Here is a 23,653-nt window from a genome sequence, read left to right as displayed (position 1 = left end):
CATGATAATAGGTGGTATCGCATAGCTTTTGTCACCTCAGTATACCTTCCAGTGTATGCACAATCCATAGCTATTTATCCTCTACTAATTTCTGTCATGTATCATTTTCTTCCTCTTCGTCCCATTCATTGTTTTCTCATAGCTAATGAAACCAGTTGCCCTTCAAGGGAGAAGTTGTTATGCCTTTGGTTTGATTTTGCACTTCATGTTCTGTACAGTATATATACCACCTTCTGAAGGAATGAGAAGTGGTCTGTTTTTGCAAAACTTCTGTTTGATGGCTTTTTAGGTATGTTATTCTTAGTTCTGGAAAATTAAACTTATGTATTATCAGAGAGTGTGCCAAGTTTTTACTATCTTTTACAAAACATCTGGATTATCTAAAGTGACCAGATTTAAAAAATATTGTTTCAGCTGATGTACTGAAGCCAACAGAAAATGTTTATCTGCTCTTTAAGACAAGGCTTTACATAAAGTATGCATCACATATATATCTTTTTTCCCGTATGACTCTGGTCTCCTTTCCATAGAAAGCAGTCCAAAACCAGCAACAGCAGATAACAGTTCTTTGTCAGAACTGCAACAAGAAAGACAGAGAGTAGAAGAGCTAACTCAGGAATTGCAGAGAACTCAAGAAAGGCTACAGCAGTTGGAACAGACAGCAAAGGTGCATTTACTGTCGGAGTCTTATGTTCAACCCCAACAGCAAATTGTTCATGTTGTTGAGATCCCTCATTCACAAGGTGAGCAATAGTAGTTATTACATCTATGAGATATATTTGAAGAAATTTTTCATTACTTACCTAGATGATTAACATCTTTGCTATTTTTGCAGTCAACTTCATAAAGGTGATCAGAAATCCATATATAATTCATGGAACATGATGTTTGTTCAATTATGGAAACAAACACATGTACATTGAGGTAGTCAGCCTTTAAAGCCCGTGATGTTTTCTATTACAACTGTTTATGGAGTTTCACTATGCTATAATGAAAAACATTTATTGATTAGAAAGCATGGTATTTGTTTTTGCCATGCAAGCAGCAAGAGGCATATATTAATGTTTTTGATATTATTTACGTGCATGGAATATAAAAGGTAAAAGTGTCAGTACAATTCTGCTGCACTGGATGTTTGTTCATCGGAGAAACCCGAAACCTTTGTAGTGAACATTACTACATTTAGTGCTGTGCAGTATTCATTCATATATTGTGTTTTGTAGATCCCATCAAGAGGGAGAACCTTCAAGGATGTGAAACAAGTCAAGGTGTACATTAAAGAAAGACAAGAAAGTGATGAAAACTTAATCTATATATTATATTAACAACAAATGAGCACCATACTGATTATTGCTATTCAAACTCTAAAATAATTGAGTGAATTAGAAAGAAAGTTGATAATTTGAGGGAAAAAAGTCTGTTGCTTTCTCAGTTTCACTATATAGCTGCTGTTTATGTGCTGTTAGTAGCTAAATATTGACTAGTTTAGAATTGTATTGTTGAAAGAAAATATTTCCTTAAATCTTTAAATATTGAGTCCCCCTTACAGTACAGTACTACTTGGCATGTAGGTTTATAGCAAACACTGCTACTTATCAGCAACATGGAAAGGATAAATTGCCACTAACCACATAGAGGAGGTGTTGAGTTGCAGACTGCCACAGTGAAGAGATTACTACAAATATTTAATATTTTCAACAGAGCCCTTCCTCAGAAGAAGAACTCTCTCACATTCACAGACCAACAACTTACACACGTGTGGCTATTGCCTCCAGTTGCGACTGCACCTGGTGTGAGCAGCAATTTGCTGTGGGTGATAGGGTTGAGGAGGATAACTGTGTCCGAAAGTTTAAATATTTGTAGTATTCTTGTCATTGTGCCTGGCTGTAACTCAACACTTCATCTGTGTGGTGAATAGTAATACATCCATTCCATATTGTTGGTATTAAATCCTACTGTTTCCATTGTCTGCTTTTGCTTAACTGCTACGTGTCATGTAGCTAACAGAACTTGTCAATCCCTGAATCCAGATATGTATTCAAATAATTTGCAAAATGAGTGGCTAATGAGATATGTTTTTAATTTTCTTTTGAGCTGTTAGGGTTTTGTTATGTCCTGCTTTATGTTAGATGAGAGCTTGTTGAAAATTAACTCCGTTCTAAACAAGAAGGTAAAGTGTACATGAAACCTGTTTTTGTGTCTCATATTGTGACACTGCAAACGACAGTTCGCTGAAACTGATTTTGTAACATCAGCAACAAAAATGATCAAGGATTAAATGTATTTGGAAGTGAGTGTAAGAATTCTAAGATCCATAAAAAGGCTTCTGCAAGATGCACCTTATCTGCTTTACTCAATATTCTTGCTGCTCCCTTGTGCTGTAGATGCACTGCCACAGAAGATAATTTTAAAAGTAAACAGTGAGTGACAAGGTATAAAAAGGCCAACACTCTTGTCATTAGGTCAACACAATGAGAAATGCGTCTAAAGGCCTAACATGCTGAAATGAACCTCCTGATTAGTTTGTCTGTGTGTTGATTCCATTTTTACTTGTTATCCAGTTGAACTCGAGGAATTTTTCACTGTGTGTTTCATTTAGTATATGACCATTAATGTCTGCTTATTTTACTAACTGGTTGCTATTGCTTGTTTCGAAATTGCATGACACAAGCCTTTGTGAGATTGAGATATAAACAGTTAGCTGTGAACTACTTGTTGACCTTCTCAGCTATCATCTGAGTTTTGTCTGGAAGAATAGAGTTTGGATACTTGATTAAAATGCTTGTATCACCAACAAACTTTACATTTTTGAAAAGTCGTTTTAAGTCACTGGAAGATCATGTAAATGGGTTACAAATAAGATTGGGCCAAGCACAAATCCTTGTGGCATTACACATGTTATGCTTCCCCATTCTGAGGTAAGTCTGAGACCGTCTGTTAATGAGATCCTCTGCTTTCTGTTATGAAGGTAAAGTTTCATCCATGCAACAGGTATTCCATTAATGCCATAATATTATAATTTGTGTAGTAGAATTTTGTAATGTTGGGAGGAGTGATGTAGTTCTGTAATTAGAAGTGGTTTGTTTATCTCCAGTTTTGTAGATGGATGTTGTTACAGCATCTCTAAATTTTTGCCAGAAAATATGCTCAGAGTTATTGATTCTTTACAAAATTAGCTTAACACTTAACTCACGAGGTGTCTCTCAGATTGTGTGAAAATTTTCAGATTCACTCATCGAGGTTGGTTGTGGCAAAATGCTTCTACATTCCCCCTACTCTCAAATTGGCAGCCCTACAATGTTTTGTTGTCAGTTGCATTGTCACCTTGTTGTTGTCATACATTATTGATAGTTGTTAGAGCCTCCTAGACCACGCCTCGTGAACTATGTAGCTGTTTTCTTCAGTAAAATATGGTATAATACAAAATTTGTTTGCAAGAATGTGGCAATTTTAACTTTCCCAAGTTTGATGAAATTGTTAGATGGCATACAAAGGAAGGATTCAGTGCTACAGATCAAGAAATAGATGAAAAATATTATTATTTTACCAGAAGACATTAGGATAATTGTGGTGGGGATCTGTCTGTTTCTCCAGTGAAATACTTGAAGTGTTGGTTAAAATCAAAGGAGTTTTGAGTGATGATAAGAAAAATGTAGATTCCGGCAATGAATGTCAATTTTGTACACTACGTATTGAGTGGAATTTTTATGTCCAAATTTAAACCCTGGAATTTAGTTTTATGTGTAAATTTACTTGCTTCAGAGATAATATAAATTTTTAAAACATAAAATTCAGTTCTGTAATAGCTCATTTATGTTAACATGACATGAATTAAAAATTTCAAATAATTTGCACCTTAAATCTTTATTTAAACATAGGGGTTACAGGAAGGTCACTTCATGAGTTAAGGGTTAAGGTTAATCCCGTCAAGTCAGCACAAGATTCCAATATTCCATTAGAAACACTGTTGTAGCCAGCAGAATTATAACCGTCTTAGTGACCTGATAAATTCTGTAATCTCCTTAGTGGTTCTATTTTGAAACTGTTGTTCGATGATAGTGCATGCACCTTCCACAATAGTAATTCTGTTGTATCTGTATTTGGTTTTTATCATGGGTGCAGTGTTTGCCGTCACTGTGAGGAAGTAATCATTGAATTCGGTGACCAAAGAGTATAAAGTGCTACCATGTCTGCCAGGTGGTGGCTCAATTTTGTTGGGTCACTGTGTTTGTTTCTCTCATATTTAATAATGATCCAAAACTGTTTTGTGATATTCTTGGCATGTTTATTGTTTGATCTTAGTACAGGATTTCTGCTTTTTTAATTATACATTTGAGGATTTTACCATACTAGTGGCAATGCTATTTTAAATATTTACTGTTGTTTGTTGTCCGAATTACATTTATCTCTCTCTATTTTAATCCCAGGAGTTTTCCACTCGTTATCTTTGGTTCCAATCTATTTTGTCCTTATTTGTTTTAGGGGAAAACAAGACTCAAACTGTAAACAAAAAGTTACGTTTTCCATTAACACTGTCTGTTTTACAATTTTATCCTCAACATTCTTCCCATACTCTCTGTATAAACATTATAATCAAGTCATTGTTTATGATTATGTGATAGAGTACTTTTTCATGTAATCTTGTCATGTTTCACCTTTATGACTTCAAGTCAATGCCTAAAACCGAGCCCTATTATTTAAAAGTGAGTGGTAAAATAAAGTTATTGTCCATTTCGTTGGGGGCCTGCAGCATATTATACGCCATTATAAGACATAATGAAAATGAATGCTCCAGAAATAGCTGCAGTAAGGTAATATGTTTCTTTAAATATTTTACATGACAGGCCTGTTTCAGCTTATAGCCATTGTCAAGTGACCTGTGAAAATAACATTGGTAAGATTATGTTTATGAACATATGATGGAATAACTTTATATTGTAGGCTTCATCTGTTGTACCTAATTGCTTCAATAAACTTCAGTAATTTAATCTCCAAATGTAGAAATTGCAGAATGTTCTCAATTATTTCATATGACACTGTCGTCCATGGTTCCCATTCTGTTGGGCCCACAGCATAATTTACGTCAGTATAAGACAAAAGTCATAATGAAAATAAATGCTCCAAAATTAGCTGCAGTTTCGGCTTGTCATTATCAAGTTATTGGCTCATTTGATGTTTGATGGTTATTCGATAAAGGCATAAATTCCATATTGTGAGAATCTGTTCATGGCTTTCAGTTAATTGTGGTTAGCACTTTAAAAGAAAAAAAAGAAAAATTTCTCAGTCTCCAGATTAGTACTTTGACTTTGAAACTTCAGTCCTGCATATCCTACCACACTAACATTCTCTAAAGATTTCAGTTTGTAAATTATTATGTAACGCAACATAGCAGTTTTGCATTAACAGCAGCATATTGCTCTCTTATTTATTTTATCAAAAATTGTGATGGTAAAAAAGAGAAGGAAAGGGAAGAAAAAAGAAAAAAAGGTGGAGGATTGATTCAGAAGTAAGTTTTGAAGGTAGGACATGAGGTACCGAGAGAAGTAAAGCTGCGAGTGTGGGTTGTGAGTCAAGCTCTGTTATAAGAGCACTTGCCTGCGAAAGCCAAAGGTTCTAGGTTTGAGTACCGGTCTGACATACAGTTTAAATCTGCCAGAAAGTTTGAAGGGAGTAACTGTTGTTATGTTTAAATGACATGACAGACTCAAATTATTAGAATGATACTAGTAGCATTCTTTTGTCCAGCAAGAAGCACTTACTCTCCGTTGCATGATGTGCACCAAATGCTAATTTTCACAATGAGAATTATATAATTTTCACAATGAGTATTATATAAATAAAATATATCACTAATATTCTTTATAGGAGAAAGACAACACAGCTTCAATGAAAATTCATAGCTGTACAAAGATTGTTGTACAAAGATATGGGACATTTTATGATTATATCAATACAAAATTCAAGCATAATGTAGTACCTAAAGAGAGACAGAACAAATAAATCTTACAATACAGTATGTTAAAATATTAAAACTATATGAGTGTACACCAAAAATGTTGTGATTGAGAGTAATAGCACAGTCTATGTCATATGGACAAGCTGGTGAATGTGGTGAATAGAAAAAAAAAAGGGGGGTGAGAAAGAAGTCTGTGGAATGTGGTGTTGACTGGTTATAACAAGCTTGTTACCTAATGGTGAGAGAAATAATAAATCTGGTGCTATTTTAATAAGGGTGAATTATGGAATTGTGTTTGGTCAAGAAGGATCAGATCAGAGTTCTTTGACTAGTGTTTATTAGTGGCCAGTATTTCAAGTAATGTTAGTTTTCTGCCTTTAGTTCCTTTATGGAAAATGATCAAAATTTACATCATACAAATGAAATTCATTCAGAACATTTTCAGCAAAGGTGGAATCTTTCTTTTTCAGTCTCCAACTCATTTCATGCTGTTAGTGTAGTAGTTATAGCCCTACCTGATTGACCTAAATATAATTTGCCACAGAGATTGCAGGAAATTGTATAAATTCCATTCTGTTCTAAAGGTGGAATGTTATCTTTACTGTTGAACACAAGGTTGGCAACAGTATTCCTAGTGTAAAAAGCTGGAGTATATTTCCTGGATTTTAATTTCCTGGCAAGAATATGTGAAGTCCTACCCACACATAACATGGGGGCTCATTTGTTATCAGTGTGAATTTGTGCTATCTGAGGTGGATAAGAGAGTGCTGTTATCCTCTGTCTCTTCTTTTTCCCAAGTGTCTTCTCAGTTAGAGTAGAACTATAACAATTGCCGTATGCTATTTATTTAATTATTTTCAATTCATTTTCATAATCTGGCTTGGTTTGTGATATAGATAGTAGGCTGTGCACCACCACACTCTTGTGAATTAGATGTATTTGATAAAACTGTCAAAGAAGATTCGCGTGCCAATAACAAACCTGATATGCCTCCACAAGAAAGCTAAAATCAAATGGTTATCTCAACTGAAATGAGCCCCAACAACCTGTAAATGTCAATAGTTTGCAGAACATGTCATTAACTTATCAAGTCTAAATTTTTGTTCTGAAGAATTCCAGATTTTAAATAAGGAATTAAATATGCTATGCAATCCAGTATTTCTGAAAAACAGCTAGACACTCTGAAAGCGGATCTTGAATATTCTTTGCCAGAGATGTATCTACGAAACATCTGGTAGCTGATGAACTAAAAACTGTAAATGCAGATATATTGTTACCTGAGTTAGGTAACAATCCCACAGTGAAATATGCTATGGAAGTGGAGAACCTTATTAAAACTTGCAAATCTGTATTTACAGATAGTGATTCCAAATACCTAATAGACTATACCATTCCACCTAGTGCAAAATTAGTCTCATTTTATGTTAGCAGCCTGTTTTCCAATACTCTTGTTTCAGATGCAATGGAAATTTTAACAGAATTGTTACACAAAACCGTATCGTATCCAGTGGTGACAGAAGATGTAAGGATAGAAATTGAAACATGCTTAAAGCAAAATTATTTCCAATTTCAACTGGCTCCCTTCAGTCAAACAGATGGGTTACAGTAGGATCCCCATAGAGCCCCTCATTAGCTTAAATGTTTACGGATAATTTTGGGCAAACATTTTTAGATTAAGACCATCTGAGTTCTAAAATATAGTATTGGACTAGGCAGTGGATGATGTACTGTGCTTGTGGACAAATACCACCTAACAGCTAAATAATTTTTTGCAACATTTGAATGCACACCACAGTACAATCAAATTTACAATGAAGTTGGGAGGAGACTCTATCACCTGTTTAGACGTCACCATTGACATCAGTAAGCAACAGCATTTATTTAAGATATTGCAGGAAAGTAACTTCAATAGACACAGTAAAACCAGCCAATTCACAGCATCCTATAATACACAAACATGCAGCCTTCCACTCCATGGTGTGGTGCCTACTCTCTATATACAATCCAGACCAGATTTTGCAAATGAATGGAAAGTAATTAAAGAAAGACCATATAGCAAAGGTTATAGTTGTACCCTAATTGACAACATTCTCAGTAAACAGAAGAGACAGAGGATAACAGCACTCCTTTATCCTCCTCAGACAGCACAAAGCCACACTAACAACAAATGGGCCCCCATGGTACATGTGCGTAGGACTTCACATGTTCTTACCTGGAGACTAAAATTGAGGAACTATACTCCAGTTTTTTACACTAGGAATACTGTTGCCCACTTTCTCTTCAGCAGTAAAGATAGGGTTCCGCATTTAGAATGGAGTGGAATTTATTGAATTTCCTGCAGTCTGTGTGGGAAATTATATGTAGGTCAGTCAGGTAGGGCCATAACTACTAGACAGTGTGAGGGTTCTCTGCTTCTTGATATGATCATCTTACTTGCTCGAAGGGACCCCACCATCCACCAGACTTCTCCTGTGAAATGACTACTGTTATGTGGCAACAGGCACTCGTAGGTTCACAAACATGGGTTTATTATTCTAATTACAGATTGGTTTAACCTCTGATCGACAAAACCTTTACAAGAACAGAGTCTAACGACACTTCTGAGTCAAATCCAGTCCTGTGTTTTCTAAGGGTCACCTTAGTTGCCAAGTCCATAATGACAGAACTTAGCCATGGATGTAGCTCCATGGCACACTGCACTGGTCTGCAAATTCTGAGACCTGCCTGCTCTGATGTCACGAGCAGGTGCATGGTGTCCCCGGAATATTTCCAACATAAACTGGACTGCTCCAGTACACATTTTCACTTGTCGCTGCTGATTCTGCTTAATGTCATGCTGCAGCTGATAGCAGTCACCTCCTTCAATTTACGTTCAGTGTTTCACAGCTGCAGGATCTGCATGGTGTCTGTTCTTTCAAAGGAACAGACACCTTGCATTCAAATATTATTACTTAAACTTATTCTTTTGCAATTCAGTTCACAGCCTTATACATATTTCTGTAAACACAAACACACATGATCTTGCAATCTCAAATTGACAGTAAGGATGCATATCACCAATTCTCATTGACTGCCATGCGCATTTGCGCTCTTACAACTGACTTGAGCATGAAAGTAGTTGGAGACTGAGAAAGAAAGATTCCACCCCGACTTGAGCATGAAAGGATTTGGAGACTGAAAAAGAAAGATTCCACCTTTGCTGCACATGCTCAGAATGAATGTCATTCATATGCTGTGAGTGTGGTGTTCTCCATAAAGGACCTAAAGAGAGAAAACTAAAATTACTTGAAATTCTGGTCATTAATAAACACCAATCAAAAAATTCTGACCAGGTCCATATTGATGAAACACAGTTCCATTACTCACCCTTATTAAAATAGCAGCATTCAGTTATTATTTCTCTCAGCGTTAGGTAACTGGTCCACACCCACATTCCATAGACTTCTTTTTTCCCCTTCCCTCCTTTTTAGGTCTATTATATCTGGTGAATAACATTCACCAGTTTTTCCATATGACCTAGTAGCCTGTGCCATTAGTTACTTGCACAACATTTTTGGATTGTACATTCATGTTGTTGTTGTTGTTGTTGTTGTTGTTGTTGTTGTGTTCTTCAATCTGAAGACTGGTTTGATGCAGCTCTCCATGCCACTCTATGCTGTGTGTGTCTCTTCATCTCCAAATAACTACTGCAACCTACATCCTTCTGAATCTGCTTATGTATTTGTATATTCATATAGTTGTAATATTTGAATGTACGATACTGCAATGTAAGATTTATTTGTTCAATCTCTAGCTAAATATTACATTATCTGTGGACAAATTTAGTAAAATGGAAGCATACATGCAAAGAAAGTGGGAAAAGATGAAAAATGCTGTATAAGAAAATAAAACATAAGGAAAACTAGAAAGGAGCATCAAGGATGCCACAGGAAATTGTCACTGGCTGGCCACTTACATAAAATATGAGTGAGCCAGTCACCTTGTGTACAAATTAAGACCCTCTCCCTAAAATCGTGGTAAAAACTTGGACAAGTCACAGAACTTTAAAACTTTAACCACATTCATTTGAGTATTTCCTAAAAGAGATGACAGATCCTCTGGCAAGTCAGTCACGGCCCGCTGGTCAGAAAATAAAACAATAAGTTATCTGATGATGGCCTAAGAAAATGAAATCCTCTTCCTAATGAAATATTAAATAAATATTATTGTTGAACATTAATACTATGAGTTCAAGTTATTAATATGTCTATGTTCCTCCAAGAACTGACAGAATATTCCAGAAATTATTAAGAATTGTTAATGACAAAATAATCAAAAGCTGGGACGGTATTAGCTCTAGGTACTCTCAGTCAATACTATGTAACAGGAAACTGACATTATAAACTCTCTAAAAACAGTGTTTCTCCAGTTAACTCTGCATAACCACATTAAAACTATTTATTTCTAATTGTTTGGGAAGCTTAAGATATTTCCTGCTGATGGCCTGTAAACTATCAGTACTAAAAGCTCGTGTGTTTCCTGATCCACTATTGTGGCGCAGCATTCAAAAAGCTGTTCAATGTAAATTCATTAAACTGAAAGCATGAGGACTTCTTCTGCATTTATAGCCACTACCCCTTTCTTCTTATTAGATCTACAGTAGTATGATATCAGCATATATCCATCAAGGTGTCTATGTTCAGTTATGATTTACTTTCATATGACTTGCTGAGATGCACAAGAAGTCATCTTCCTGAATGGATATGAAAGTTCATTATTTTTATTTATGAGACTTTTGTTGTTTAGATGGATTTTGTTGTATTGGTAGCTGTTTTAGTTTAACTAAATTTATTCTGAAACTCACTCTCTTGGAGGAGTTTACACTGAAAAGGGATAAGGGACACAGTGGAAGTCACTGGGATAGAATGGATACTGCTTTGATCAGACTGAATGCTTCTGGCAACCAGTTGTGCAAGTAGTCTCTTATCAGAAGCATTCAGATGCAAACCATGCTGTGTATGTTGTGACCAAGTGGGGGATGATACATCAATGTCATTCATCCTGCGCATTTGTGTCCCCTTTTGGCAGTTCTAGATAATAAATGAATTTTCATGCTCCAACATAAGTACAACGGTTTTGATGCTTTTTAACAAGTTTTGTCAGTTAAGACAGAAGTAAGGACACTGGCAAAGAAAATGAAAGAAGATTGCTTCCATAGGAGATGATGTATTGGAGAAAGTGTTGCAAAACCACATTAATGGAAAGTGTAAAGAATGAAGACATCAGGCAGATGTTGGAAACCAGTCCAGAGTGGTACAGTGTACAGAAAGGAAACAACTTGAATGGTATGGCTGTATGAGACATGTGAATGGCATAGAATCCTTCAGTAAGTGCGGGCGTGGTGATTTTCAGAAAATGTCTCTCTCTCTCCCCAGAGCAATTTTCCAAGCTCTCCATTAACACATTTCACAGAAACTTCATCTATGGCAGGCCTTAGTGCCCAACAGTGTCTCTCTCTCTCTCTCTCTCTCTCTCTCTCTCTCTCTCTCTCTCTCTCTCTATAATAGAGGGAAACATTCCACGTGGGAAAAATATATATAAAAACAACGATGCTGTAACTTACCAAATGAAAGCGTTGGTATGTTGAGAGAGACAATAAAAAACATACAAACACACACACAAATTTCAAGCTTTCGCAACCCAAGGTTGCTTCGTCAGGAAAGAGGGAAGGAGAGGGAAAGACGAAAGGATGTGGGTTTTAAGGGAGAGGGTAAGGAGTCATTCCAATCCTGGGAGCGGAAAAACTTACCTTAGGGGGAAAAAAGGACAGGTATACACTCGCGCGCACACACACACACATATCCATCCGCACATATACAGACACAGCAGACATATGTAAAGGCAAAGAGTTTGGGCAGAGATGTCAGTCGAGGCGGAAGTACAGAGGCAAAGATGTTGTTGAGTGACAGGTGAGGTACGAGCGGGTGGCGGCAACTTGAAACTGGCGGAGGTTGAGGTCTGGTGAGTAACGGGAAGAGAGATTATATTGAAGGGCAAGTTCCCATCTCAGGAGTTCTGATAGGTTAGTGTCAGTGGGAAGTATCCAGATAACCCGGTCGGTGTAACACTGTGCCGGGATGTGCTGGCCATGCACCAAGGCATGTTTAGCCACAGGGTGATCCTCATTACCAACAAACACTGTCTGCCTGTGTCCATTCATGCGAATGGACAGTTTGTTGCTGGTCATTCCCTCATAGAAGGATTCACAGTGTAGGCATGTCAGTTGGTAAATCACGTGGGTGCTTTCACACGTGGCTCTGCCTTTGATCGTGTACACCTTCCGGGTTACAGGACTGGAGTAGGTGGTGGTGGGAGGGTGCATGGGACAGGTCTTACACTGGGGGTGGTTACAAGGGTAGGAGAGAGGGTAGGGAAGGTGGTTTGGGGATTTCATAGGGATGAACCAAGAGGTTACAAAGGTTAGGTGGACGGCGGAAAGACACTCTTGGTGGAGTGGGGAGGATTTCATGAAGGATGGATCTCATTTCAGGGCAGGATTTGAGGAAGTTGTATCCCTGCTGGAGAGCCACATTCGGAGTCTGATCCAGTCCCAGAAAGTATTCTGTCACAAGTGGGGCACTTTTTGGGTTCTGTGGGAGGTTCTGGGTTTGAGGGGATGAGGAAGTGGCTCTAGCTATTTGCTTCTGTACCAGGTTGGGAGGGTAGTTGCGGGATGCGAAAGCTGTTTTCAGGTTATTGGTGTAATGGTCCAGGGATTCAGGACTGGAGTAGATTCATTTGCCACGAAGACCTAAGCTGTAGGGAAGCAACCGTTTGATATGGAATGGGTGGCAGCTGTCAAAATGTAGGTACTGTTGCTTGTTAGTGGGTTTGATGTGGACGGATGTGTGAAGCTGGCCATTGGACAGATGGAGGTCAACGTCGAGGAAAGTGGCATGAGATTTGGAGTAGGACCAGGTGAATCTGATGGAACCAAAGGAGTTGAGGTTGGAGAGGAAATTCTGGAGTTCTTCTTCACTGTGAATCCAGATCATGAAGATGTCATCAATAAATCTGTATCAAACTTCGGTTTGGCAGGCCTGGGTAACCAAGAAGGCTTCCTCTAAGCGACCCATAAATAGGTTGGTGTACGAGGAGGCCATCCTGGTACCCATGGCTCTTCCCTTTAATTGTTGGTATGTCTGGCATTCAAAGGTGAAGAAATTGTGGGTTAGGATGAAGCTGGCTAAGGTAATGAGGAAAGAGGTTTTAGGTAGGGTAGCAGGTGATTGGCGTGAAAGGAAATGCTCCATCGCAGCGAGGCCCTGGACGTGCGGGATATTTGTGTATAAGAAAGTTGCATCAATGGTTACCAGGATGGTTTCCGGGGGTAACAGATTGGATAAGGATTCCAGGTGTTCGAGAAAGTGGTTGGTGTCTTTGATGAAGGATGGGAGACTGCATTTAATGGGTTGAAGGTGCTGATCTACGTAGGCAGAGATACGTTCTGTGGGGGCTTGGTAACCAGCTACAATGGGGCGGCCAGGATGTTTGGGTTTGTGAATTTTAGGAAGTAGGTAGAAGGTAGAGGTGCGGGGTGTCTGTGGGGTCAGGAGGTTGATGGAGTCAGGTGAAAAGTTTTGTAGGGGGCCTAAGGTTCTGAGGATTCCTTGAAGCTAGCTCTTCCTGGACATCAGGAATGGGATTACCTTGGCAAACTTTGTATGTAGTGTTGTCTGAAAGCTGAAGCAAGAAGTCAGTATAAATTTGAAAACTGAATAAATCACGGAGTAATGTAGATAGAGAGGTACCAACTGACACACATGCTTGGAATGACATGGGGTTTCATTAGAACCAAAAAAATACAAAAGTTCATAAAATGTCCGACAGATGGCGCTTCATCTCATCAGAATAGCAATAATTAGCATAACAAAGGAAGACAAAGCAAAGATGATGTTCTTTACAGAAAATGCTCAATATGTCCACCATCATTCCTCAACAGTAGCTGTAGTCGAGGAATAATGTTGTGAACAGCACTGTAAAGCATGTCTGGAGTTATGGTGAGGCATTGGCGTCGGATGTTGTCTTTCAGCATCCCTAGAGATGTCGGTCGATCACGATACACTTGCGATTGCAGATAACCCCAAAGCCAATAATCGCACAGACTGAGGTCTGGGGACCTGGGAGGCCAGGCATGATGAATGTGGCGGCTGAGCACACGATCATCACCAAACGACACGCATCTGTTGGACATAGATGCTGTAACCTACCAAACGAGAAAGCGATGGTATGTTGATGGACACAATAAAAAAAAACAGCCACCGTTCCCAGTTTACAAACATTTCTCGTGTAATGTCGTGAATACTATTTCACAGCTTATTTCCTTTCACCTATTAAACAAACATTTCGGCTAGTTCTAACAACTTTCGCTTTATTTTCATTCCCATTTTTCCCCACATCACCGATCATTTTGTAGCAGCTTCCCACAGGTTTTAACGTTATTATTTCTTCGTCAGACAATTGTTAGCTTCATTTTCATTATCTGCCACCACATAACCAGTCCTTTTAATACAGTTACACGCAGTTTTTTCGAAATTTTCCCGAATTTCTCCGCCCTTTAACGTGTTTTGGAGGCAACACAACTACCTAACCTTTGTGCACATCGTTGTTTATCAACATACCAAAACTTTCTTGTTTGGTATGTTACAGCATCTTTGCTTTTTATATACATTTTTCCCATGTGGAAAATATGTATATATATATTGGAATGACTCCTTACCCTCTCCCTTAAAACCCAAATCCTTTCGCCTTTCCGTCTCCTTCCCTCTTTCCTGATGAAGCAACCGTTGGTTGCGAAAGCTAGTATTTTGTATGTATGTTTGTGTTTGTTTGTGTGTCTATCGACGTGCCAGTGCTTTCGTTTGGTAAGTCACATCATCTTTGTTTTTAGATATATTTTTCCCATATATCTAAAAACAAAAATGATGTGACTTACCAAACGAAAGCGCTGGCACGTCGATAGACACACAAACAAACACAAACATACACACAAAATACTAGCTTTCGCAACCAACGGTTGCTTCATCAGGAAAGAGGGAAGGAGAGGGAAAGACGAAAGGATTTGGGTTTTAAGGGAGAGGGTAAGGAGTCATTCCAATCCCGGGAGCAGAAAGACTTACCTTAGGGGGAAAAAAGGACGGGTATACACTCGCACACGCACACATATCCATCCACACATATACAGACACAAGCAGACATATACAGAGGCAAAGAGTTTGGGCAGAGATCTGTGGTGAACTTGGGTTGGTAGACAACGATGTGCACAAAGGTTAGGTGGTTGTGTTGCCGCCAAAACACGTTAAAGGATGGAGAGATTTGGGAAAATTTCGAAAAAAACGGCGTGTAAATGTATTAAAAAGAGTGGTTTTGTGGTGACAGATTATGAAAATGAGGCTAACAATTGTCTGGCGAATAAATAATGACGTTAAAACCTGTGGGAAGCGGCTAAAAATTATCAGTGATGTGGCAAAAACGGAAATGGAAATAAAGCAAAAGTTATCAGAACTAGACGAAATGGTTGTTTAATAGGTGAAAGGGACTGTTTGTGGACTAGAAACGGTGGATTTTATAGCAGCGGTAGTGTTGAAAGCGGAAAAAAATTTTTTGGTTATGGTTTGGAAGTGGGTGACGTATTATTGAGTATATATAGGCGAGATAAAATTGTATAGTAGATTACGGTAAAAAGGAGAAGGTGAATACAAAGTGAAACTACTGGCAAAAACAAAAAGAGAAAATAAGACGACAGAAAAGATTTCGAAATGCGACAGTGACAATAACAAACGTAATTGTTGGGTTCAAATTAATGATATGAATTAATAGAGGGAAACATTCCACATGGGAAAAATATATCTAAAAACAAAGATGATGTGACTTACCAAACGAAAGCGCTGGCACGTCGATAGACACACAAACATACACACAAAATACTAGCTTTCGCAACCAACGGTTGCTTCGTCAGGAAAGAGGGAAGGAGAGGGAAAGACGATAGGATTTGGGTTTTAAGGGAGAGGGTAAGGAGTCATTCCAATCCCGGGAGCGGAAAGACTTACCTTAGGGGGAAAAAAGGACGGGTATACACTCGCGCACACACACACATATCCATCCACACATATACAGACACAAGCAGACATATACAGAGGCAAAGAGTTTGGGCAGATATATATATATATATATATCTGTGTGTGTGTGTGTGTGTGTGTGTGTGTGTGTGTGCACTTGTAAGAGGGGGGGGGGGGGAGGGGTGTTTTTTCTGCTTCTGTACAAGGACTTTTCTGTGACTCAGTGACTTCAGACACTAGCGCCTGCCCTGGATGAGGTGTCTGTGAAACATTTTAATGCAAAGATTGGAAAATTGATCTGGGAAGAGAGAGATTTTCTGAAAATCACCATGCTCATACTTACAGAAGGATTCTATTACCATTCACATGTCTCATATGGCCATAACCATTCAAATTGTTTTCTTTCTATGTACCATAACATTGTTGGTCTGGTTTCCAACATTTGCCTATGTGGTGAGTAGCTATCTAGCCTTTTCATATTGTTGTTATTCCATCCTGCTCTTTCCATTGTTTAATTTTGCCTAACTGCTACTTGTCATGTAGCTAACAGAACTTTTCAATCCCTGACTCGAGATATCTACATCTACATCTACATTTATACTCTGCAAGCCACCCAACGGTGTGTGGCAGAGGGCACTTTACGTGCCACTGTTATTACCTCCCTTTCCTGTTCCAGTCGCGTATGGTTCACGGGAAGAACGACTGCCGGAAAGCCTCCGTGCACACTCAAATCTCTCTAATTTTACATTTGTGACCTCCTCAGGAGGTATAAATAGGGGGAAGCAATATATTCGATACCTCATCCAGAAACGCACCCTCTCGAAACCTGGACAGCTAGCTACACCGCGATGCAGAGCGCCTCTCTTGCAGAGTCTGCCACTTGAGTTTGCTAAACATCTCCGTAACACTATCACACTTACCAAATAACCCTGTGACGAAATGTGCCGCTCTTCTTTGGATCTTCTCTATCTCCTCTGTCAACCCGACCTGGTATGAATCCCACACTGATGAGCAATACTCAAGTACGGGTCGAACGAGTGTTTTGTAAGCCACCTCCTTTGTTGATGGACTACATTTTCTAAGGACTCTCCCAATGAATCTCAACCTGGCACCCGCCTTACCAACAATTAATTTTATATGATCATTCCACTTCAAATCGTTCCACACGCATACTCCCAGATATTTTACAGAGGTAACTGCTACCAGTGTTTGTTCCGCTATCATATAATCATACAATAAAGGTTCCTTCTTTCTATGTATTCGCAATACATTACATTTGTCTATGTTAAGGGTCAGTTGCCACTCCATGCACCAAGTGCCTATCCGCTAGAGATCTTCCTTCATTTCGCTACAATTTTCTAATGCTGAAACTTCTCTGTATACTACAGCATTATCCGCGAAAAGCTGCGTGGAACTTCCAACACTATCTACTAGGTCATTTATATATATTGTGAAAAGCACTGATCCCATAACACTCCCCTGTGGCACACCAGAGGTTACTTTAACGTCTGTAGACGTCTCTCCATTGAGAATAACATGCTGTGTTCTGTTTGCTAAAAACTCTTCAATCCAACCACACAGCTGGTCTGATATTCTGTAGGCTCTTACTTTGTTTATCAGGCGACAGTGCGGAACTGTATCGAAAGCCGTCCGGAAGTCAAGGAAAATGACATCTACCTGGGAGCCTGTATCTAATGTTTTCTGGGTCTCATGAACAAATAAAGTGAGTTGGGTCTCACACGATCGCTGTTTCCAGAATCCATGTTGATTCCTACAGAGTAGATTCTGGGTTTCCAGAAATGACATGATACGCGAGCAAAAAACATGTTCTAAAATTCTACAACAGATCAATGTCAGAGATATAGGTCTATAGTTTTGCACATCTGCTCAACGACCCTTCTTGAAGACTGGGACTACCTGTGCTCTTTTCCAGTCATTTGGAACCTTCCGTTCCTCTAGAGACTTGCGGTACACGGCTGTTAGAAGGGGGGCAAGTTCTTTCGCATACTCTGTGTAGAATCGATTTGGTATCCCGTCAGGTCCAGTGGACTTTCCTCTGTTGAGTGATTTCAGTTGCTTTTCTATTCTTTGTACACTTATTTTGATGTCAGCCATTTTTTCATATGTGCGAGGATTTAGAGAAGGAACTGCAGTGCGGTCTTCCTCTGTGAAACAGCTTTGGAAAAAGGTGTTTAGTATTTCAGCTTTACGTGTGTCATCCTCTGTTTCAATGCCATCATCATCCCAGAGTGTCTGGATATGCTGTTTTGAGCCACTTACTGATTTAATGTAAGACCAGAACTTCTTAGGATTTTCTGTCAAGTCGGTACATAGAATTTTACTTTCGGATTCACTGAACACTTCACGCATAGCCCTCCTTATGGTGACTTTGACATCGTTTAGCTTCTGTTTGTCTGAGAGGTTTTGGCTGCATTTAAACTTGCAGTGAAGCTCTCTTTGCTTTCGCAGTAGTTTCCTAACTTTGTTGTTGAACCACGGTGGGTTTTTCCCGTCCCTCGCAGTTTTATTCGGCACGTACCTGTCTAAAACGCATTTTACGATTGCCTTGAACTTTTTTCATAAACACTCAACATTGTCAGTGTCGGAACAGAAATTTTCGTTTTGATCTGTTTGGTAGTCTGAAATCTGCCTTCTATTACTCTTGCTAAACAGATAAACCTTCCTCCCTTTTTTTTATATTCCTATTTACTTCCATATTTAGGGATGCTGCAACGGCCTTATGATCACTGATTCCCTGTTCTGCACTTACAGAATCGAAAAGTACAGGTCTGTTTGTTATCAGTAGGTCCAAGATGTTATCTCCACGAGTCGGTTCTCTGTTTAATTGCTCGAGGTAATTTTCAGATAGTGCACTCAGTATAATGTCACTCGATGCTCTGTCCCTACCACCCGTCGTAAACATCTGAGTGTCCCAGTCTATATCTGGTAAATTGAAATCTCCACCTAAGACTATAACATGCTGAGAAAATTTATGTGAAATGTATTCCAGATTTTCTCTCAGTTGTTCTGCCACTAATGCTGCTGAGTCAGGAGGTCGGTAAAAGGAGCCAATTATTAACCTAGTTCGGTTGCTGAGTGTAACCTCCACCCATAATAATTCACAGGAACTATCCACTTCTACTTCACTACAGGATAAACTACTACTATCAGCGACAAACATGCCGCCACCAGTTGCATGTAATCTATCCTTTCTAAACACCGTCTGTGCCTTTGTAGCCGGCCGGTGTGGCCGTGCAGTTCTAAGCGCGTCAGTTTGGAACCGCGTGACCGCTACGGTCGCAGGTTCGAATCCTGCCTCGGGCATGGATGTGTGTGATGTCCTTAGGTTAGTTAGGTTTAAGTAGTTCTAAGTTCTAGGGGACTGATGACCTCAGCAGTTAAGTCCCATAGTGCTCAGAGCCATTTGAACCATTTTTTGTGCCTTTGTAAAAATTTTGGCAGAAATTATCTCTGGATTCAGCCAGCTTTTCCATACCTATAACGATTTCAGCTTTAGTGCTTTCTATCGGCGCTTGAAGTTCCGGTACTTTACCAATGCAGCTTCGACAGTTTACAATTACAATACCGATTGCTGGTTGGTCCCCGCATGTCCTGACTTTGCCCTGCACCCTTTGAGGCTGTTGCCCTTTCTTTACTTGCCCAAGGCCATCTAACCTAAAAAAACCGCCCAGTCCACGCCACACAACCCCTGCTACCCGTGTAGCCGCCTGCTGTGTGTAGTGGACTCCTGACCTATCCAGCGGAACCCGAAACCCCACCACCCTATGGCACAAGTCGAGGAATCTGCAGCCCACGCGGTCACAGAACCGACTCAGCCTCTGATTCAGACCCTACACTCGGCTCTGTACCAAAGGTCCGCAGTCAGTCCTGTTAACGATGCTGCAGATGGTGAGCTCCGCCTTCATCCCACTAGCGAGACTGGCAGTCTTCACCAAACCAGATAGCCACTGGAAGCCAGAGAGGATTTCCTCCAATCCATAGCGACACACATCATTGGTGCCAACATGAGCGACAACCTGCAGATGGGTGCACCCTGTACCCTTCATGGCATCCGGAAGGACCCTTTCCATATCTGGAATGACTCCCCCTGGTATGCACATGGAGCGCACATTGGTTTTCTTCCCCTCTCTTGCTGCCATATCCCTAAGGGGCCCCATTACGCGTACACATTACGTATACACGTAATTTGTAAAAGGAGTGGGTAATGAGGCACACTTTTAATTTGCTTTTGAATTTATAATTTCCTGATTTATGTTAAATGGGAGCTTGCTGGAATCTTCTCTTCAGTGTACGTAACTCCATTGTGAACTGCAAACAAGGAAGCGAAGTGAACATGAAACCTGTTTTGTGTGTTGTAGCAATCTGTCATTTTCATATTGTTGTTATTCCATCTTATTTGAATTTTAAGCTTTAATTGTCACATAATGAAATTTATTTATGTAAGAAAATGAAAACTATACAAGGAAGATAACTCGATTTATAAAAAAGAATTAAAATTATTTATAAAATATTACATTCACATGATTTGTAAGATGAATTTATTTGATCTTAAGGGTTAGTTGATGAAGATTTTATGAGAGTTGGAAATATTTATTGACATAGAAAGGGAGGTTAAGTTTGTTCACCTCCACTACACAGCTGAAATAAACCGCCATAACTTGTCAATTTTATTCAAATGATACTTTTGGGAAGTATAGAAGTTACTTTATCAGTGTTTACTGACTTTTTTTTCCTGGTTGTTCCCTTAAATATTTCGTTGCTACTAGACTTGTCCATAAAGTGCAGAGATTCTGTCCTGCAAAAATGGGTTTCATATGAATTCTTTCTGCCATTACATATTTAACTTCATATTGAGACAAGTCTCTGCACTAAATCAATGTGCAGTTATGGCTAAAACATGGTGGATTATTGGACTTTTCTCATCATCTTTGGAGCATATTTATTTTTCAATCAGAATAAATGTCTCCTTTCACATACATAAGGTGTCAGAGATATTCATCTTATTTTATACACTGTATCTTCTTCATGAAGTAAGATAGAAACTTGTAGTGAACTTTAACTTATGCATAGGTGTAAAAAGTTTTGATATTCAAAAGAACTGTCAGATTTTACAAGGGTAAATCTTTTACAAGCATGTGCATGCAACTGTGGGGTACTTTTTGCAGTTACATTTAGTATCAAAGTTTTCATTTACCTTTCACAAAAGTTCAGTATGCCCACCATCCAGATGATAGTTAAACTCGTCCTATACTTTTGGAAGCATTTCTGGAGTTGCTACATTCATTGTTTTTTGGTATGCAGTATTGCATTTCACCCAGAGTTGTTGTAAAGGGAGGCACATAGGAATTACATACCGTGAGTTCAGAAGACCTTAAGTTCAGCGTTGCCAAGAGAGAGTGGAACACTCCTTGCATCTGATCCATTGGTGAGGCAGCTTATTGCTAACAAATGCTCTTACATGCTGGTGCCTGTGTGGTGGTGCTCCGTCCTATTGAAAAATTAATTTTTTCGGCTTGTTCTCACAATTGTGAAAAAATCCAGAGTGCAATATATCCAGTAACATGTTTCTTGTAATCGTCTTTTCTGCAAAAAAGAACAGGTGACAAATCTTTTGTTGGGCTATGGCATATAGCACATAGAATTTTGGAGAGTCTCTATGATGGTTAACTGTGGTATGTGACTGCTGTCTTCCCCATATTCTTATGTTGTGGCAGTTCACTTTTCCACTTAAATGGTGATTTCTAAAACTGAACGTGAAAGGAAATTGGTACCCACAGAATTATGATGTAAATGAGTTTCATAATAAATGCTAGAACACCACTATACACTTTCGTGTTACTATCAGACACAAGGGAATTGTTTCTGTCAGAAACAAGGGAATAGTTGAAGTAAATGGTTGTAGCTGCATCATAAGTTGAACTGAAAAGTATCTTTTCTATTTCTTGAGGATAACTAGTTTCTTACACCTGTGTTCATTTTCTAACCATCCGTATCTTAAGTGTGACAGTACATGTGATAATCTATTAATAAAAATTGTCTCTGCAGTGATGATCAAAGAGGCAGTATGGACTTCTCCACAACAGGAAATGGACCACCTAGAACGGAGGTGCTACAAGTTCATAAACAAGGGAATGGTATTGTATTGTGATAGTGAAAAGATCTTCCATGCTGTAATGGGTTACAGCTTAATATCCAAGGAAGCCCATGCCCATATCCTCAGGACTGATCATAGTGATAAAGACATTTGGAAGTGATGACATTGTGTAAATAGAGAAGTCTACACATTTACTGAGCATGAGTGGGATGCACTGGGAAGACTTATTCCACAGGGATGCCACTTACTTCAACCCTGTGGCAACAGCGAATTATAAAGAGGGGGGCAAGTGACCAATTACTTGTGGCATAATCCATATCACTTCAGGCAGGGGGGCTTACCCTCATAGTCTCAGATGTTATTGAATTTCTCTGTCTCTTCTCAGCAAAATCATGCCCTGTAGACCATGCGCTGCATCAACGATCATAAGTTAAATTCAGGTGTAAGTAAGAAACACATTTTTTTTTTTGTTTTTTCCACAAAAAAATTCTGGACCTGAGATACAGGCCTCCAAAGATGACAATGCAGACACCATTTTGAAGATGCTAATTTTGAAAAAAAATTTAAAGTGCTGTATCTCTGAACAGTTCCAGATATTTTGCGAGAGTTTTTTATTTGAAAAATAATTGCTTTATGATTACAATGGTATCCTCCGTTTGGACATATCTGTCAAAGTTCTTTTACTGTCGCCTTTTGAATTTATTTTATAATTTACAGAAAGTTAGATTTTTTTTCTGTTGATTAGTACCATTTAGTACTATATTCTCTGTAAAGGAGAGCTTCCACTTTTAAGTTAGACCGGTTTTATTTAAAAGAAAAAAAAAAATTTTGTTAACTTTCAAGGGTAATGTATGTCTTCACTAAAGTTGTTTCTTACCAATTTCTGTGTTACAGTGTTTATTTCTATTGTCTTTGCTGCAGTTATTTCTTACCACTGTCTTTGTTGCAGTTATTTCTTTTCACTCTCATTGTTTCAGATATTTCTTACACTTTGTTGTAGTTCTTGTCAGTTTCTTTGTCAAGGTTGTTCATTGCAGGTTTCTGTATTGTAGTTGTTAAGTGCTAATTTGGTTACTGAAGAGGCTTCTAAGAAATCTGACACCATCCAGTGAGTTCTGCATTTTTGTGAGGAATTTGCCAGTTGACACAGTTACAGTGTGTTTTGTGTAAAGGACTGTTTGAAATCTCTTCTGATTGGGGACACAGGAGAGTGAAGTGTGCTGACCATTTGGATATCCATAAAAGAGTGGTATATAAGACAAAAAAACAGACTTTGTTCAGGTTGGGAATAAGTGTTCTCATTTTGAAAACTGTTTCAAAGTGAATATGTTTCCAGTGACGACTTTTTGTGTTCTAAATGTTTTGACGGAATAACAACAATGATAGTATCTGAACAAGGCGAAGTCTCATATGGTGCAGGTGATGCAGATTTTGCATCAACAGAAGAAGAATTAAATACCCTGAATCAGTCAAGTCCTGTTAAGA

General features: G+C 38.8%; 1 protein-coding gene across 3 annotated transcripts in view; it reads left to right on the top strand.

The window, feature by feature from the left end:
• The window catches only part of LOC126481295 (uncharacterized), a 166,569-nt gene that overhangs the window by 124,217 nt on the left and 18,699 nt on the right, over positions 1-23,653 (top strand). For all 3 annotated transcript variants that reach the window (XM_050104941.1, XM_050104943.1, XM_050104942.1), the window contains exon 10: positions 531-743. In XM_050104941.1, coding sequence (XP_049960898.1) covers positions 531-743 — 213 coding nt within the window. The remainder of the gene's footprint in view (positions 1-530; positions 744-23,653) is intronic.

This window comes from Schistocerca serialis, chromosome 5 (genome assembly GCF_023864345.2).
Source record: "Schistocerca serialis cubense isolate TAMUIC-IGC-003099 chromosome 5, iqSchSeri2.2, whole genome shotgun sequence".
NCBI classification, from domain to species: domain Eukaryota; kingdom Metazoa; phylum Arthropoda; class Insecta; order Orthoptera; family Acrididae; genus Schistocerca; species Schistocerca serialis.
Note: the sequence above shows the minus strand (reverse complement) of the source record. Positions and strands in the feature narration are given on the sequence as shown.